We start from the raw sequence: 19,200 nt of genomic DNA on the forward strand, positions 1-19,200 counted from the left end.
AGACGTCCTTGCATCAAATGAGTCTGGCAGTATGCATGCTAGTGCATCAGGGGATTTAAACCTTCTAATCCTAGTGTGGCCGCGAAGGGACAAACCTGTCTAGCCGGTAAAGCGATTTGATTTTTAGGTAATAGCTGTGGTGAGGGTTGCATTATGGACTTTACACATACAGGTACTAATGATAACAGGATATACATAACAAAGAAGGGCGTGTATTGATGATGCGGAGAGTTCATGTCTAATACATCCACTAAACCTCCCAAAGCTAGAGCCTGCCTCCCCTCCCCTGGCAGAGACACAGAGAGGTGCATGTTGGTACTGATTGCTGAGGATCATGCGGCGCATCTACGGCGTGTGTGTATCTGGGGTCTCCCCAAGCCGTTTTCCTGGCTCTATGACAGCACGGTGGGTGGGAGGATCAGTCTGAGAGACCCCCCTCCTTTCCGACACAAAGCAGCCGAGACAGCAGAGAATAGGCTTCAGCAGCAGGGAGATCACCAGCTCCCGGCCACCTGGGACATGACAAGCCCTGGCCATCCTAGCAGGGCAAAGGAGGAGAGGCTACAACTGGCCTGGGGAGGTGGGCAAAGGTGGGGAGGGGGAAGTAGAGAATTAATTAGGGGCAGGTGCCACTGGAAGACAGCATGGTAGGGAGATCAAGATGAAGAGGAGGAGGAGGAATAGGGGAGGGGGGTATCCATCCTTCAGTGTGCAGTATAATATTACCATCTGCCTAGGACCAAGTGAAAAGAGGCTGCACACGCGAGAATCATCAGTGCTGGATTTAGAAGACATGGACACATATGTTTATACATAGTCTTTTGAATTAACCAGTAGGGTGGTTGACATACAAACCATTTTTACCACTGCAATTGCCCTTGTCGGTTTTATTGATGCCTCTGCCCTACTGCCCCCGACCGAAGCACCAATTATGGGCTGTCTCCAGAGCCTCACCTGCAAGTCCCGCATCAGGAGGGAGAACATCATAGTTTATGATGTGTGTGCCACTATAGACCAGTGCCCTACCTCCATAGAGGAGAACTCACCCATTGTCTTAAGGTATAAAACCCCCTACTTTAAAGCCTCGGCCCGAGTAGTCATGCCACCCTTGCCCAGGAACGAGACCTGGGTGGTTGGATGGATACAAGCCTGCAACCAAATGGAATTCTTCAACATCTACAGCGACCTGGGAATGTAAGTCACCCTTTTTGTCTTTTGCCAGGGTGGGATGGGTGCTGTGGGACAATTTGACAAATGCCCCAGTTCTGCTCCATCAAGGTTAGGTTCTTGGGGTAGTGTTTTTAACCCCTTAAGAGCCAAAGGTACTCCGATAATTTAATGCTACATGATCTTTTTATTCTGAATGTAAAAACATAATTGTACGATAGCAATTGACAATGATTTTTTTATATAAATACCGCATTTTGCTAGATCAGTATAGTCATTTTGCCTATTTTTTTTAATTGTATTACATTTGAAAATCACAGTAGGTAGGTCATGTTTTTTTGTTATTCAAATATATACTAAAAACAATAATGAAATATCAGTTGAAAGTTGAAGTAATTTTCTGATTTTGATGCATACAGAGGATAATATTAAGCTGATCACTATTATACATCAATTAATTAACAATCGTTGGCACTAAAGGACAATACATTCATAACCAAATGGTAATTATATTCTAATATTCTCAGTATTAACTGCAGATAAGCATATGTAAAAGCTGTTTCAGGCTAAGGACAAATAAACAATTTAGGTTTCAGTAAATATATTTTATGTTTTCAAGGTTCTAATATCTGCATTCTGTAATCAGCAGATTCTTTTAGTTGCAGAAAAATAATTCTATGGTTATAAGATACTGGAAATGGTGGCATTTTGAAGTAGAAATTATATAAATAGGTCCTTGTGTTTTATGATGGTCAGAAGGGTTAAATACTGAAAAAGAAGTTGAAAGTGGGTTTAAGTGTTTCTAGTAGTTTAAGTCTTTCATGGCTGGTGTGACCTAACATACTCTTTTCTGCAGTGTGTTGTGGGGGTTAATTATGATCAACACACAAGTATTGTCTGTCTGTCTGTCTATCTATCCATTCATTCATCCACTTACCTGGTTAACACATGCACATATAATGTGTCAGAACTATGTATCATAGTAAACACTTTAAAATGGTCTAATTTGTACCATGATTTAAACGCATACATCACTTAATATGAATTTTAATGTACACATTACCAAAGAGAATTTGTTAAACTTAAAAAGTGAAGTCTAATTTTCCAAACAGCCTCACCAATAATTAATGCATACTAAAATACTCTGTAGGTACTTTAATAAGCATTTTTCTGTTACTCACCCTATCTGCCGCTCCAGCCTGCCCACATGTTCTTGATTTCTATGGTAGCACTTTCTTGCCACTGACTGGCTGCTTCAGCAGCCAATCAGAAGCACAAAACATTGGGACACAGAGGAGATGTTCAGCTGCAGATCTGGAGCTGCAGCTTGTCCTACAGTTACATTATTATTTTTTGTTTGTTTTTTCCTAGGTTTCAAATATGAATATTTAAGCACTTACTTATTCTTTGTTGAATATACAGTATGAGACACTGGTGTGTCCTCTAAATGCTTCAGCTCCAGAACTCAAAGCAGCCAGTCAGTCACTAACAAGAAAGCTATCATAATGATATCCAAATGTGCCTAAACAAGTGGGTTTTGTTAGACCCCTGGAAATTTCATCTGAGCCAGCACCGGAATTAGCAGGGGTTGAGCATCCAACTGTGCACAATAGTAAGCAGTCCATTGAATGCATCTCCTGCAATGCACATTGCTGGGGGGGGGGGTATTTGGATAAAAAAGTAAAATACCAGGTGACACAGCTATCATATTCTTTAAAGTACATTGTTTTTATTACTCTAAAATGCAGATGTACTTAGAGGTACCCTAATTGTAATATTGTAATATACATAAGCCTCACTGCCTATTTACATATTTATTTAAAGTTTGAATATTACCAATACTCTTCTTGGCATTCTGATGTTTATAAACTACAGCTTCCATAATGCTCAGTCAGGTGCTATGACTGAACAGCTGGAATGCCACATGTTTCATATCTCTTCGCTGAATGTGGGCATCTGATGTGATACACGTTGTAGATGCAAATTTTCTGATCCTTTCAAGACTAATTCACAAGCTCATGTTTGCTGGCCATCAGTAGTCCCTATAACATTTTAAGTTGGCCCTCAGGAAGAGTCATTGGGTTTGAAAGAGATAGCATTTTTCTGTCTATGGGGAGCACTTTTGTATATATCCTTTTTCGCATGATTGCATTGCTTGTTGCACAGAGCATGTGTGTTTTTCACCTTTTGATTTTTATGAAAATTTTATTGATATTGTTTTTTGTACACTGAACAGCCAAGGTGGAGCTGGCTCACCTAAAAAGGCCCATTTTTTCTGGTGAGATGGGGAGTTAGGTAGCTCTTCTTGTGACTGCTCCAGTAGAAGATCCAGGACCCCCAGTAGGTCTTAAGGAAGGGGCTGCATATCCTTGAGTGTGACCCCTGAAGAAAATGAAGAAGGGGACATGGTGTCTACCACGGCCTTATGGCACGTTGGCACTAGCCACTTTTTTCTTCACTTTGGAGCCACTGACCCCAGGGCTCAAACAAAAAAAAAGATATGTTTTGTTTTCAATTCATGCTATCCCTATTTATTTTGTTTTTGGACCATTCATCATATAGGATAGAGTCAACTGTTTTATGCCTATTAACTTCAGTCATTTCTCAAGTTAATAGGCATAAAACAGTTTGATAGCTAACACTATTTCAAAATGTACATGGAATTGCCTTACTTCAGCGAATGAAAATAAACAGGTACATTTTTTGAGTATTTAGAAAGTCCCAAATATGAAAAGGACACATGTTTCATAGGAACTTGATTGTTTAACCCCTTAATGACAAAGCCCGTACATGTACGGGCTCAAAATGCATTGTTTTCAATGGGTTTAGGGACCGCCCATTGTCCTTAAGGGGTTAATATTGTTGCATAGTTTCCCCTATTTTGCCTTGAATCATAAATGGTGTTGAGCTGGTGTGGTCTGCACTGGCTCACCAGGAGCGGAGAACTACGAGCCAGAAGGTAGAAGCAACACTTGCTCCACTTCTCTCCTTGGGTCTATACATAAGTTCAGGATGCCTGTTCTGAAATGTGTGTGTATCTGAGAGTTACACTAGATAATAAGTTATACGGTATATACAAAACTACCATGTTTACTTGGTGAGTCAATCCCTGGTTTGTTCCGAATTCCATATAATGAATGCACTAAACCACCAAGAAAAAAAGGCAGAAAAGAAAAAAAATTCTTACATGGTGATTTTGCAAAAACAATACTCAATAAAATCAAATATACCGTTGGGGGATCCAGTCAGAAACGTCTTTGTGAATGGCAGGTTGACTTTGAGCTACAGTAGAAATAAAAACCTGTTGGAAACCCACATGAAAAATGAAATGTTCCTTCAAAAGCATTATTGTATGTATTGTTAGGAGGACCCCTGCTCTGAGCACTTTATCATAAAAAGTGCTACTATACAGCACGGGTGGCGAAAATAGAAGTTTTGTCTTTTAGATGTATTTATGAAACCTGGAGTTTTCACAAAATACATTTCACATTTCAGCACCCTGTTATCACAAAGTCTTATGAAGAACCAGCTGCTAAAAGTTGGACTTGTGTGATTAAAATGGATATTCGGTCAAGGAAATATTCCAGCCATCATAATGCATATGACAGCTGAGTGGTCCCTTTACATTTTCATGTTTTCCGTTTGAATGGTAATTCTTCAAATGCCCCATATGCATTTACCCCTCAGCTGCGTACATGTGATATACTCCAGGAAACGCTGGTCAGACCTTGTGCGCATTGCTTTAAATGGGAGTATTTCCTGCCACTGATTGTTTCAAACAGACAATCAGTGGGAATAAAAGTCAGACCATAGAGGGGAGGACAGCTGCTGCAGCAGGGCTGCATATTCTGTGTCAAGTAAGTACTTTATTTTTTGTCTTAGAAGAATGCATATTAAAGTACTCATAGACTACTTTAATATGCATTTTTCTGTAGAGAGGGTGTCAACAACATTAAAGTCTATCTTTAAGCTCCATTGCATACTCCCAATTTAATAACTACAAGCAATCTTTTGCAATTCAATTTGAGATATAATCATTTTACCCAAATGTGTTCTAGCTAAGGTAAAACAAATACAGAAGGTGTTTGCCTGTTGTGTTCTCAACAACTCTATACCACTGTGCCTTACCCAGGGTAGTGCCCCCAGGCCAATGTCCTCTATGCTGAATGCAGACATATGACATCATATGCCAGCGCACTGCATTTTAAGGATGCAAGGTGCAGAGTAACATGCTATGCAGGTTATGCTGGCTTGGCACAGTCTTCCATAGTGTAAATGGAGTTACAAGAGATATCTCTGATATACCCAACTGCGCCATGGTGCAGTGACACACCAAGAAGCCTGATCACCCCGGTTATGCTGCAGAGGAGCTGCACCTCCTGGAACTGTTGCCACAATACATCACTGGCAAATGAGAAAATCTGTTTGCATAAGCTGGGTAAGAAAAGTAGACTTTGATTAAGTACAGTCATAACGTTGTGTGGGTGAAATTTAACTGTTGCCATCGCAGCTTTTTAGCAAAATATAAATCTGGAGGTTTTTTGGAAATATTTCCATGGGGAAGCTGAGACCTGAGCACAACTCGCATTGGGTAACTAACAACTAACAACTTTTACAGGAGAGAGGAGTAAATGAGAAGGATTAATCATGCAGCTGCTGTGAACAGACAGTTAATATGGGTGATCTCCTGGAATACACATTTAGTCCCCGTACATCACTTATTTTAACATGTAACTAGCGTCACATTTGTTTATTTGGTGTATAAAACTAGAACATTTAGGAAAAGTAGAAGATCCGTTTGAAAGCCAGACCAAGAAATTACTATTTGCTTTCCCGAAACTTCACATAGAAATCAATGTGTATTTGTTAAATATATTATTGAGTAATACATTTTTCTTAAAGCAGTCAATCAGTCTCAGGGTAGCAGCCAATTAAGTTACTCCAAATTAATTTATTAAATCCACCTATAGCTCGTACTTCGTCTTTTGGAATTCTGCAATTGTTTTGGTGATATTTGCATTTGTTATGATGTTATATGCGGCAAAATGTAGCAAAACTACAATGTCTTCTCAACTTCCTACCGTGAATTTTATGGGAATTCCCACCATTTTTATTAAACCTAGCATCAGATTACATGTCCAGATTATTGTACGGTTTTCCTTTTTCTGTTTTCTAGATTTTGTTCCTAGGCGGTTGCCAGCTATTTATATGTGTTCTATCTTACTGAGTGATCTACTAGACTAATACCCTAAGCCCTTATCATACAGTCTCTGGTAAATGATAGAATGCCTCACACTCTGGAAGAAAAGACTTTATTAGCATTGCTGTATAGAATCACCTCAGTGTGGTGTCTGAGCAGAAAAAGTCACCTAAATATCATGCGACTAACAACAATGGCAGCCTCCAGGTCTGTAGATGAAGGACTTTTATTGGAGCAAAATAAGATAAAACCAAGAGTTTTGTCAGAGCTCACCTATATTACTGTATACAGCACAATGTTTTGTGATTAAGGGGAAAAATAATTCCCCCCTGCAAGACTTTTATAAATAATCATGCGAATCAAAGTTAAAATGGCCTCTTCCATGGTGTGGACATAACACGGATTTTTTATATATATATATAAGCTATTTTATAATAATCTGTACCCATGTGTAAACATAGGGTTATTAACCCCTTAAGGACAATAGGTGGTCCCTAAATCCATTGAAAACAATGCATTTTGAGCCCGTACATGTACAGACTTTGTCATTAAGGGGTTAAACTGAAATGTAAAATGTAGTATTTTGGAAAATGACATATGCACTATGAATGTGGCAAATAACTGATCCAAAGCTGAAGGAAAACACACTTATCCAGTGACCTGCAGAGCGTGCCGGACAATTCTATAAGGAGATGAGGAGACAGACAGCAAGTGTGAGAACAACATTCCTTAGAACACCCAAAGAAATTTGCGGAATGTACAAAGCAGCTTTGGAATTTGCTGTCACCTTTAAAATTCTACTTGAAATGAGCATTTGAGCAGCTGATCCTCACATACTCTGATGTGCCCTGGAATTTTTGTAAACTGTCCTGTGATAATTCACGACAATGTTTCTAAAATGAGGTCTCAAACAAGTGGTTTTAGTTTAAAATAGGATGTTGTCATTTTAAAAACAAATATCCCTTTACAGTTGTTTTTTTTTTATTTTTACACACGCTCGTCTATTGTGTAAAAGCAGATTATCATTCCTATGAAAGCATCCAGAGTTGAATGCCTTAAAATCTCATTAATTTGGACTGAGTATATTTCCTTGTCTTTTGGTATTTTTGAAATTAGCATGATTTAGATTGTGGTGGATGAAAGAGTCCCAGGCACCATTGTGTTTTACCAACTGCAGATATTTTTTTGTGAGGGGACCATGTTCATATGTTCATGATCTCAGAATGTGTAGGGCATGTTGGCTAACACTAAGTCGTTGACCACACACTATATGCTAAATTAGAACTCTTTAATAATCCAAAAATGTATACCAGCATATTTTCAGACTGTAACAGAAGATAAGGAAATATATTCAATAAGCAGCTGAGTAGGTAAATATTTAGGTTGGACACTTCCCCTGACTTAAGTCTACCTCTGGATCTGCCTTGTGCCAAGCACTTTGTGTTCTGGGCGGCAGGGCGTCATTTCCCAGCCCTCCACCTCAGACAGATGTTCCAAGTACAAGAAACTACGGACAGTATGCCAGCTAGACAGAGACCCCCATAGTGTAAATAGGCCTGTTATAAGGGAGATCTCCTCAGGTAGCCCCAGTGGTACAATAGGGTGATTTGCGTCCGTGTTAGGCAACATAGGCCCATGTACACTGCTACAGGAGAGTTTGCAGGAAATTTGTGGAGTACAGCTAAACTTGCAGCAAAAACTCACTGGTTTTGCACCTTTATAATCTACAGTGAAGTTGATAAATTGAAACTCCAACTCTCCTGCCAACTCTCACTTTAGTGAATAAACTCCAAATTATTTGAAACAGTGAGCTAGAACAAACCATTTATTTTGTACTTTTTATTATCTAAAGCATTTCCTGAGCAGGACATGCATGGAAAAGATAACAAGTGTTTGAAATGTTTCATGTTCTTTCAGTGTATAAACACTTTCACAAAATCTGGTTTCACAAAAAAACACATATATATGATTTCTATATTTGTAATTGTTTCTTTCAATTTTAAGAGCAAAAATGGCCACAAATTAAGTGTCTGTTTTACACCTCACATTTACACATTTTTTGCTGATTCGAATTGCAATTTGTAGTTTATTTTGTATGGTAATACATAATTATATTTTTGATATTTTTTTTTTTTAAAAAAGAAATTTGCGGAATGTACAAAGCAGCTTTGGAATTTGCTGTCACCTTTAAAATTCTACTTGAAATGAGCATTTGAGCAGCTGATCCTCACATACTCTGATGTGCCCTGGAATTTTAGTAAACTGTCCTGTGATAATTCACGACAATGTTTCCAAAATGAGGTCTCAAACAAGTGGTTTTAGTTTAAAATAGGAACGCCCAATGACTTAAATGCAGCCAACGGCTGGATATGTACAGCTGCACCTTACATTTTTATGCTTCTGTAGTGTGCAGCCGGGTATATCCAGCTGCCCATTGTAGATGGCAGATCTGGTGAGTATGGGGCGATGTCAGCCAGCGGCCAATCAGGCATCTGCCTTGTCTGCCAGGTGGCCAGTCAGGGTCTAAATCTTAGCATAGAAAGCCACTCTAAGATGACTATATGGCAACATAACTTAAGTATATTTAAAATTAACCTAATTCTAGTTAGTAGAAAACACAACAGCACAGCAAAGTAAATGAACTGTTTGTATAATTCTATAGAGAGACTCAAACACTGTATATAAAAACAAGGCAAATCATACATATTGATGTATATGTATCAATTGCTTCTGACTCCCTGGTGTCTAGTGGGGGCAGCCGATGGAGGTCTGCGTGATGCGCGTAGACAGCCTCTGCTGCCCGTTAGCTCCGCCAGAGCTTCTATAACTGAGCACTGGAAGGTCATGTGATGCCGGTGCTCCATCATAGAAGAGAGCAGCATTCAGGTCCCCAGGGGAATCTTCCTTTCTGGCAGCCGGTGAAGGTCTCCGCTGCTGCCAGCACTTCCGGAGGGCTTTTATGATCATACCGGCGCTCTGTCATAGAAGCCCGGGTACCCTGCAGCGCTGCAGGAGATCTGGATCTTAGTCTTGTAGTCAGACTTTGTATTATAATCAAGCAAATACGGTAATAGTGGGTGTTATACCACCCTTAGTGTCTGGCTTACTATTAAATGATGCGGCTACACAGTACCATTGTCAGTGTCTGGTTTGCTATATATTGATGGGCGGTATGCTGTACAACAGTCATTGTCTGGCTGAGTTAATGGAATTTATGCAGTACAACGATCAGTGTCTGGCTGAAATTATGGTAATGGGATTTATGCTGTACCACATATGCCAGGCTCACTATGAGCTGCACAGTATCATATGTACGTCTGGCTAATTCTATGCTGATGAGGGGTATGCTATAACGCCTGTGCATGCATAAAGGGGATTATAGTTCACATCCTCTAGGTTATTTTACTGTCCCATTGTATGTAATGTCCCATTAAGCTTATACAAAACACTTTGTTCACACCACGACCAGCACAAAATGTGAATAAATCACTGGTTTTGGGGAAGTTTTCTTACCTTATTTTTTTAATTCTCTAATTTAGTTCTAATATCATTTATTTCCTTATTATGTTCACCTGCCTGATATAGATGCTGTGCTGCAAATGTATCTACTGCATTCCAAGGATGTATGGTAGTGTTGGTGGGAATTTGGTGATATAATCTGAACCATCGTTTCTAGACAGAGCTGAATTGGGTGGAGTTGGCGGGGCTTTGAGACAGTGGGTGTGTTACATTTTCAAATAGTTGATACCTGTGCTGCAAAGTGTCCCTGGAAATTTTTTTCCAATGTTGGCAACTATACATACTTGAAATTAGACAGATCACTACTATAAAGCTAGAATCCTGCAATCCTCATTACCCCCTCTCTGTGCACAACCCATAGCATTCATATTGCTAGATAGCTTCTCTCATATCATTATTTTAAGTTGCTTTATCCGCATGCTTCAGTTTAGAATTTTGCTACACCAAAGAACACTTCAAGAGTATGGATCCAGAGTTTTGCTCCCCAGATAGTTATTTTGAACCATGTGATAGGGAACAGGTATGAGCAGAGGAAACCAGCTGAGTAAATTTAGCTTTGGGGAATCTAATCCAAGTGACACAGGAACCAGGGCGGCCCAAGGCAAAATGCTGCCTGGGGCGAATTTTAAAATGCCGCCCCCCCCCCTTATCTACCCTTCCTCTCCCTCCGTCCCTGCCCCCCCCCTTGTACTTACCTTTCAGCAGTCCTGCGGCGAGTCTCCCTGTTCGGTCTCGGTGCCGGCTTGTAATGCTGAGCGCCGGAAATCTTCCGGCACTCAGCATTACAAGCCGGCACCGAGATCGAACAGGGAGACTCACCGCAGAGGAGAGAGAGAGGGGCGCCGAGCGGGTACTGACAGCTTGGTAAGTGAAAACCACTCGGCGCCCCTTTCTCTCTCTTTCACTAAAAAAAAAAAAAAAAAAAAAAAAAGGGCTTGGGGCGGCAAAGTGTCGCCCCTTCAAAAGTGTCGCCCCTTCAAAAGTGCCGCCCCTTCAAAAGTGCCGCCCCTTCAAAAGTGCCGCCTGGAGCGGTTGCCCCGCTCGGCTCCATTGTCGGGCCGGCCCTGACAGGAACACACTTAGCAATCGACACAATCATTCTGCACTATCCACCCCGTCTAACACAAGTTCACCAAGCATAACTGTGCAGAAGTAGGAAGATTGGGAATGCCTCTAGAAACTTAGAAGCATTTTAGAAGACTCGTGAGACATAAGACTCAATGTTAGCTTTCACTCTTTACAGACTTAATGCTACCCACCAATTTGTATTCTTCATGCCTTTCTCATTTTACAAATGCCCACTTTTCTCTTTTATTCTATTCAATTTATGATTCAATAATATCTGTATAAGAATTGTGATTCATTTAACTGCCTGATCACACCCAAGAATGAATCTTCTGTATTAAAAACTATTGAAGCATTAATTATATCAGTTTACACGCTCTCCATCTTTAACTGCAGTCATACACAATCTCGGTGCCAACTGGCTGACTTTTATGCTATTTTCCCCTTGGTTATTTGAGTAGCAGGCTACATAGCATTTAATGTTTAGTTCATAGAAAGTACAATTAACCATTTGAGTGCAAACCACATATGAGATAAGTGCTTGGTCAAGTGGTCCAAGGAGGCCAATCACATATCTCATACGTGATAACACTTTAAGCCCCCTTCTCTATGATCATGTTCTATAGTACTATGCTCGGCAAATAGTTGGCAGCACTTCTCGCTTAGACACATTGGAAACCTTGCATGTATAATGTACACTTCTGTTATACATAGGAGCTCAATTGCACAAGCAAGTCGAGGATTCTGATGAATGAGATACATGGTTGAGATTTAACTGATCAGCAGCCTCTCTCAAACTAAAAAGAAATACTATATGACCCCTTTACTGGTCATTCTAACGTGGGACTTTTTTAAAAAAAAATTGCAAGGCTAAACCTGTTCTCCACAATCGTAAAAATGTTCAGTGTGTACCACTAAAAATCAGATTAAAGTCTATTAACTGTAATCACTAAGAACTGGAGTTCGTGAACCAACCAATAAAGACTAAATAAATCCAAATTTGCCTTTCACAGCTCAACTAGGTTCTAACCCAATAGATCATTAATATCAGGATTAGGAAGATCTGTTTCCCATCCTGAAATAAGACTCACTCTTAATGGATAAGTTGTGACCGACCTTAGGTAATTAATAGATAATTAGATTGGTTTGCATACTACTTCTGTATTCAGTAAGCCAATGAGAAAGGTTACATGTGAAATACAAACCAGGGAGTTTACGTACAGATTGTGTGACTGTCGAAACACTAAAATGGCTGTGGGTTATTAGGTTAAGTGAAAAATATCTGGAACATCCATCTCATCAGCTAGAAACGCTATTAGCAGCAGCACACCACAACTGCTAAACGTCAATTGGTGCTTGTGTATTCTTTATGACAGGTGCTATTTTAATGCTATCACCAATGCTGACCATAGTAATATTATGACATATTGCAACATCACATGTATCCAGGAGAAGCATTATGTTCATGTTATACATAGCAATAAAATGAATAACGCAAGTGCATGAATTCTATAAATTATATATGAAATACTAATTTCTTAAGTTTGCATTTTCTTTCATTAGTAATACATTTCTCTGACGTCAGAAGAGTTGATATGTGAATACAGAGAAATGTTATTTACATGTTAATTTTTAGTAATATTGAATAGGGGAAAATACAGAAAATTCAGTAAAATAATTTTTGGGTGGCATAATGAAATGTATTCACACATACTCATGGTAGCAATTCATGTTGTCTGTCTTTAAGGTTGGTGGGATGATGCTTTTAATCTGTTAAGCGGTGACTGTAGGTCACCATATTGCCCATTTTTGGTCAATTTCAAATAGGATTAACCCGTTTTCTCCAGGACATATCCAGTCATTTCTGCTGACTAGAATATACGGTATAATGTCTGTGCTATACTGCAATATTTGGGATGTATAACAAGTAATTGATTACCATCTGTGAATCGATATATCACATGTGTTGCAGAATATCACATTACATGTGCTGGTCAGCAATACTTTAAATGCATTCATGCCCTGAAAAAATGGCCAATGGGGTGATCCTATTTTTAGAGGGGTTACACAAATAATGGGGAGGGAGACATTACTTACTTGTCTTCCACATTTATGTTGCTGGCAGCACATGGCTCAGCATTTTTTTAATTTAACAAATCATTTCTTGTGAAATCAAATATATTTCTATTTCCTATGTCCTATCCCAATAATGGCCACACGTTATTCTGCTCCATCCTTTCTTGGAACTTGGGCAACTTCCTTTGTGGATAGTATTTCCTTAAAATTAAGTCTTCACACACAACATGCACTCCTAGTCTACTTTTCTATACTGACCATATAGATATGGCAATGACATTGTTCTTAAAGCCTTTCCGTGATATGCATGATGTGCATGATGTGTCTTCATTCACAGACAAAGAGACAGTGGTACACATTGGTTTGCCTTTTAGACAAACATGGACACTATGGGTGGGTATCTCCGCAAACATACTCCTTGATCCAAATTTCAAAAGGAAATATAGAGTGTCTTTATTTTCCTGCTTTCGTGTGGGTTTCTTTTCACAATCATTGTATTACACTTTGAATATGATATCATAAAAGATGGTGGTTGGACACACATTTCATTTACAGTTTTCAAAAGCAGCAAGGTTTCCCTGCAGATCCATTATGTCCGAGTCCTACATTGGCAGAGTTTTGGATTTTTTTGTCATATTTATCTTATTCATCTCTAATAAACTTAAAGGGGACCTTTCATTTTTTTAAAAATTAGTTGCATAATAATTAAGTCAGGCTCTTAATAACATGTGCTTATTTAAGTTGGTGTTAGGTTAAGCAATGAGCTAAAAAACGTACCCAATGTTTTCCATGAGAGTCTTTAATTACAGGTCTTTGAAATGTATAGTGTAGAAGAAATACGGGAAATATTTTTTTTTTCCTGGAGACACGAAAAAAAAGATATGGTAAATACAATAGACATCACCATTATTACCATGACCATATAGTGTGAAAGAGCGGTTAAAATGATAGGAAAAAAAAATAAAATGATAGAAAATAATATTATTATATTCTTCTTTTTTTCACTTAAGTACACAATGCCTGTCTGTCCTCAAGAAGTCAAGAGTTATTTGTAAAGCTTCACTACACATACAGTAGATCCATATGGTTGATGTGTCATGCACTGAGTATACAGTTGTATTGGAATACTAATTACTTATGATGAGACAGATTGCATGGGGTATAGCTCCCATCTGGCCCCTGTGTTACATAGCCATGCTGAGTGATATAGATCATGGGCCAACTCTAATTGTTCAAAACTGAAGGTGCACAAATAATTTATGGTGCATATAATTTAATCCCTGAGGGAGTTCCATTAACACTATGGAAGCGGTTTTACAGTTTATAAACATTATCTGTTTTGCTCCCTATTCTTCTCCTTTCTCTATAAATAGCATATAGCCAAGCAGGATAAATAGCCAGGTCCTCTTTTTACCAAATAACCTTTGTTATTGACAAATAGAGCCACATCATATAGTCCTAAATCCTTGCTATTACCAAATAAAAATTAATCAAATAATTGTTTAAAAGAATGCTTATATTTAATGTCAAAACAGTATCCTGAAATGCATAATAATACATTTTATATGTATATTACAAATTTTATATTAGTATAGCCATCATCTTTGTGTGCCTTTTTAATCTTTTTATGACAAAGGAGAACTAAGAAAATTGAAAAGGGAATTCTAAATGGAGGATGAATATTGGGATTTGTGAACAAAATAATTCACATTATAAAAATACTGATTTGGATATAACAGCAGTGATTATTGTGGACTTTAAATTAAAATTACCATAATTTATTGCATGTTCTTTGCTTCTGTGTTGTAGTTTTTTGAGTAATGACATTTTCAATTTCCCTTAGAGTGGTAATTTTGAGTAACTTTTATTATATTAAGTTACTGTGCAATGTTTTCAAACTTATTACAGACATTAATGATGAGCCTTTTGCAAAATTGAACCTTGTGTCTAGTTTTGGAACATTTTGTGGAAAAGTTGGCTTAGGTCCCTAGCCTTACGCTTAACTCTTCTTCCTATAAAATATATTAATGAGGTTAAGGGTGCCCCTAACAAAGTAACCATTTGGGAAGATTACTGGTCTGCTTTTCCTACCTTTCATGAAAGAGAACTGTAGAAATATAGTACACAAGGCCCCCATCATTATATGTTCATCCATTTGTTCCTAACATATTTAAATAAAAAAAAGAGAATATATTGTGTAGACAACTAAGCGGAAAAAGGCATCCCAACAGTGTAATGGTACACTATGTTAAAGCACTGGGGTCCATTGGCAATGTCCATAGCATACCCACTGCTGGTTTATATTGGTATTTGAGTGTTATCTCTTAGAGACGTAGGTAATTTGTGTAATGTGTGTAATTAATATAGTATTGTTACTTTAGATTTGTGTATATTCCTGTTTTTTGTGTCTATTTTTTTCCTCTTTAAAAAACCATATTGAATTTTTGTAATAGTAAAAATTGAAAATGGAAAATTGTGTATAAACAAACCTATATCGGGCCTGTGATCTTTAGACTCGGACTTTCTGGTTTACTCTACTTAATTCTGATGATTTCCATAAGATTGCAAACTGTGCATATCAAAAAAACAAATATTCAGACATATTAAATGCTGGATAAAGAGTGTAAAATCTATAACATTATGGTTGGTGTCTAATTGTAAAAAAGCAGTTTTAGGGGAAATTAGAGCAAGCAACAGGAACATCCAGTATACAAATTGTAAGCTTGCAAGGAGGGCCCTCTTTAATTTGCCTTAGTCTGTCAATTTGAGCGTATGCATTGTAAGAATTGTTGGTGCTATGTAAATAAAAGACAATAACAATAATTCTAATAATAGTAATACCGTATTTGCTCGATTATAAGACGAGGTTTTTTTCAGAGCAAATGCTCTGAAAAATACCCCTCGTCTTCTAATCGGGATCGTCTTCTAATCAGACCTCAAATAGAGGTCTGATTATGAGACTAAGATCCAGTTCCCCCACACCGCTGCAGGGGACCTGGATCCTCCTGTCTCCCCCCATTTAACACCCCCCCACACACACTTACCGGTGCTTCCTGCTGTGTTGCCGGGGCAGCGGGTTGACGTCTACGCGATACACGTAGACAACGTCTGCTGCAGCCGGAAGGAGGTGTGGCTAGCAGCGGGGGCTTGTCTGCGTCCGTCGCGCATACCTTCCCCGACTGTCAGAGATCAGAGTTCCCCGCACCAGTGCCGCACCGGTGCGGGGAACTCTGATCTCTGACAGCCGGGGAAGGTATGCGCGACGGACGCAGACAAGCCCCCGCTGCCAACTCCACCTCCTTCCGGCTGCAGCGGAAGGAGACGTCAACCCGCTGCCCCGGCAATACAGCAGGAAATTGGAAGCACCGGTAAGTAAGTGTGTGTGTGTGTGTTAAATGGGGGCATAGGGCATTTCTGGAATGCCTTATACCCCTATATGCCACTCTGGCACTTAGGGGGTTAAAAGGCATATTATGGGGCAGAGTGGCATATAGGGAGGTATAAGGCATTTCAGGAGGCAGAGTGGCGTTTAGCGGGCATTTAATAGAGCACTCTGCCTCCTGAAATGCCTTATACCTCCCTATATGCCACTCTGCCCCATAATATGCCTTTTAACCCCCTAAATGCCAGAGTGGCATATAGGGGTATAAGTCATTTCTGGAGGCAGAGTGCTCTATACAATGCATTTTAACTCCCTTATTGCCATTCTGCCTCCTGGAATGCCTTATACCTCCCTATATGCCACTCTGCCACATAATATGCATTTTAACCCCCTAAATACCAGAATGGGATATAGGGGTATAAGGCATTTCTGGAGGCAGAGTGGCACATAGGGGGTCAAAAGGCATACCATGGGGCACTGTGGCATATAGAGGGTTAAAAGGCATATCATGGGCCACAGTGCCATATTGGTGTGGCAAGCCTGGGGGCAGATGTGCGTAACTGGGGGACAGGTTGGAAAATACAAGGAAATAAAAACAAAATAAATATTTTTCTCAATCATAGCTTTTATTAAAAAAAATAGTTTACATGAATTAACATTTACTGGTAAAACTTTTTTCCTTTAGGGTCGTCTTATATTCAGGCTTTTTCTTTTTTTCCTATGTTAATATTCAGATTTTGGGGGGTCGTCTTATAATCGAGCAAATACGGTAATAATAATAATATACAGCACAGTATTTTATGCTCAAGGGGAAATTTTTCTTTTAACTTAGAGAACAATGATTAGTAACTATTAGAACACTACTGTACTGTATCACGTCATTGCTACCATTCTATATTAAAACACATGTTGCTTAGTTACTCATGTAACTATGTTGACTAGTTGCTATGTTACTGTCTTTTTTTTAAAAAGATGTATCATCTTCCAGGAACAAGTCTTCACTTTGAGTTAATCCTAGTTGATTTTAAACTGAGCAGGCTGAAGAAAATTACAATGCACTCCAGGACTACAGAGAGTTAAAGGTCAAGTTCAGTTTTAATGAATGTCACTGCAGGTGACCTGAAAAAGTGTCTGTGTGTGGATAGCTCATTTCTGCATGCATGACATTAACAGTGCCCGCGCACGTCGGCTATGTAGCAGGGATCCAAAAATTTGTATTAATGTGCAGCTGTTAATTGTGTTTGTGTTTGTGTTTGCATAACACATATATTTAGGAACCTGTAACTTTATTAGAGAGAGAAAGCCTCAATATGCTTTTCCTACAGTGTCTCATTCACACACATTTCTAAACTCTTACTCACAATTCATTGCTATAATTTAAAAGATATTACTTAAAATGTAGAAGCAGCCTTTAACGGTGTAATGCATTACTAATAGTCAAACGTGTTTTATTATTTTAGTGAATACCCTTTATATATACTGAAAAATGTATTTATATTTCATTTACAAAGCCATTCTCAAGAATGAATTGGCTTATCTTCTCTGTTTGGCATCATTTTATTCCATCAGAGCCGTCAAGAAATACAACAGACAAATCCTCACCATAAGCCCACTGGCGAAAGTGGCTGAAAAGCGATTACATATTAACCTTAACAATGTGAAGAAAAGTACAATAGTTAACATCTTTCTTTGAAATAATATAACGTTGCTTTGGACCACAATGTTTCTGTGGGTCAAGGGAAGGCAACATGGTGAACTAAGCCTAAGTTGGATTCGTGAGTTTTCTAGCTTAGTTAAGAGCAAGCAATAATACAGTGTGCAACATCTCACAGATTATGGTTATTTGACCTTTACCCAAAGTAATATAAACATTGCATTCATTATTCAAATGACGTGACCCTGACACCCGGGCTCTTACACAAAAGCTGCAGCCCTGCTACTGCAGCTGCCCTTCTCCATGGTCTGATTACTCTTGCCACTAATTGGCTGCTTGAATCAATGGGAGCGCTTTCCATGCAGGCACACAGGGAAATGAACAGACCCAAGCCCAGAGCCTCTACCGAGCGGAGTATGTCCCATGCAGAAAAGAATACATGCAGAATCCCCCATTAATTTGCAAAAGGGACAACACAAAAAAAAAATTAAGGGATCAAGCATATGCTGGCTGGAGTATCCCTTTATTTTTTGTGTTATGTGTAAGAGATCAGGACAAAGAATGTCCTTTTATACAGTTAGCTAAATGTCATTTAACAGTATGTAAAAAATAATGATGAACAGAGACAAAATTTCCCTTTACATATAAGTTTCCTGGTGTACTGCATGGGGAAAGTTGCAGTATGTATCATGACATTATAACCACAATTATCCTTATCTAGATCTTTAACATGTGCACGGATTGATGTACTCGGATGTCCTGGCAAAGACTGAGATAAAGGCTTCGTTTTCCAGAGCTATGGGTTATATTACAGAAACAACCCACATAATCATATGACAATACACAGAATAATCAACGGTATTCTCCACTGATTAATGAAGCAAGTGGCACAAAATCACATTCCTAACAAATGCATCATAAGCATCAACAACCTGTTAGTAATTATTAGATTTTGTCTAACTACGGCATGTAGCATTTTACTACAAGACTAATAAACACTTTATTACTACAAGTGACACAATACGAGTTACTGTGTGGTATGACAATGTGTTACAGAGTCTGCAGCACAGAGAAGATTAGGGGATTGACGGGCAGAAGAATCTAATAATTCTAATCTAGAATCTAGGAAGTCATGCT

The 19,200-nt window shown here is 38.8% G+C and overlaps 1 protein-coding gene across 1 annotated transcript in view; it reads left to right on the plus strand.

Annotated features, from left to right (window-relative positions):
- The first annotated feature begins 600 nt into the window (after positions 1-600).
- FAM78B (family with sequence similarity 78 member B) overlaps positions 601-19,200 on the plus strand; it is a 45,968-nt gene continuing 27,368 nt past the window's right edge. The window contains exon 1 of the mRNA XM_053469310.1: positions 601-1,194. Coding sequence (XP_053325285.1) covers positions 932-1,194 — 263 coding nt within the window. The 5' untranslated portion in view covers positions 601-931. The remainder of the gene's footprint in view (positions 1,195-19,200) is intronic.

This window comes from Spea bombifrons, chromosome 6, assembly GCF_027358695.1.
Source record: "Spea bombifrons isolate aSpeBom1 chromosome 6, aSpeBom1.2.pri, whole genome shotgun sequence".
Classification (NCBI taxonomy): Eukaryota; Metazoa; Chordata; class Amphibia; order Anura; family Pelobatidae; genus Spea; species Spea bombifrons.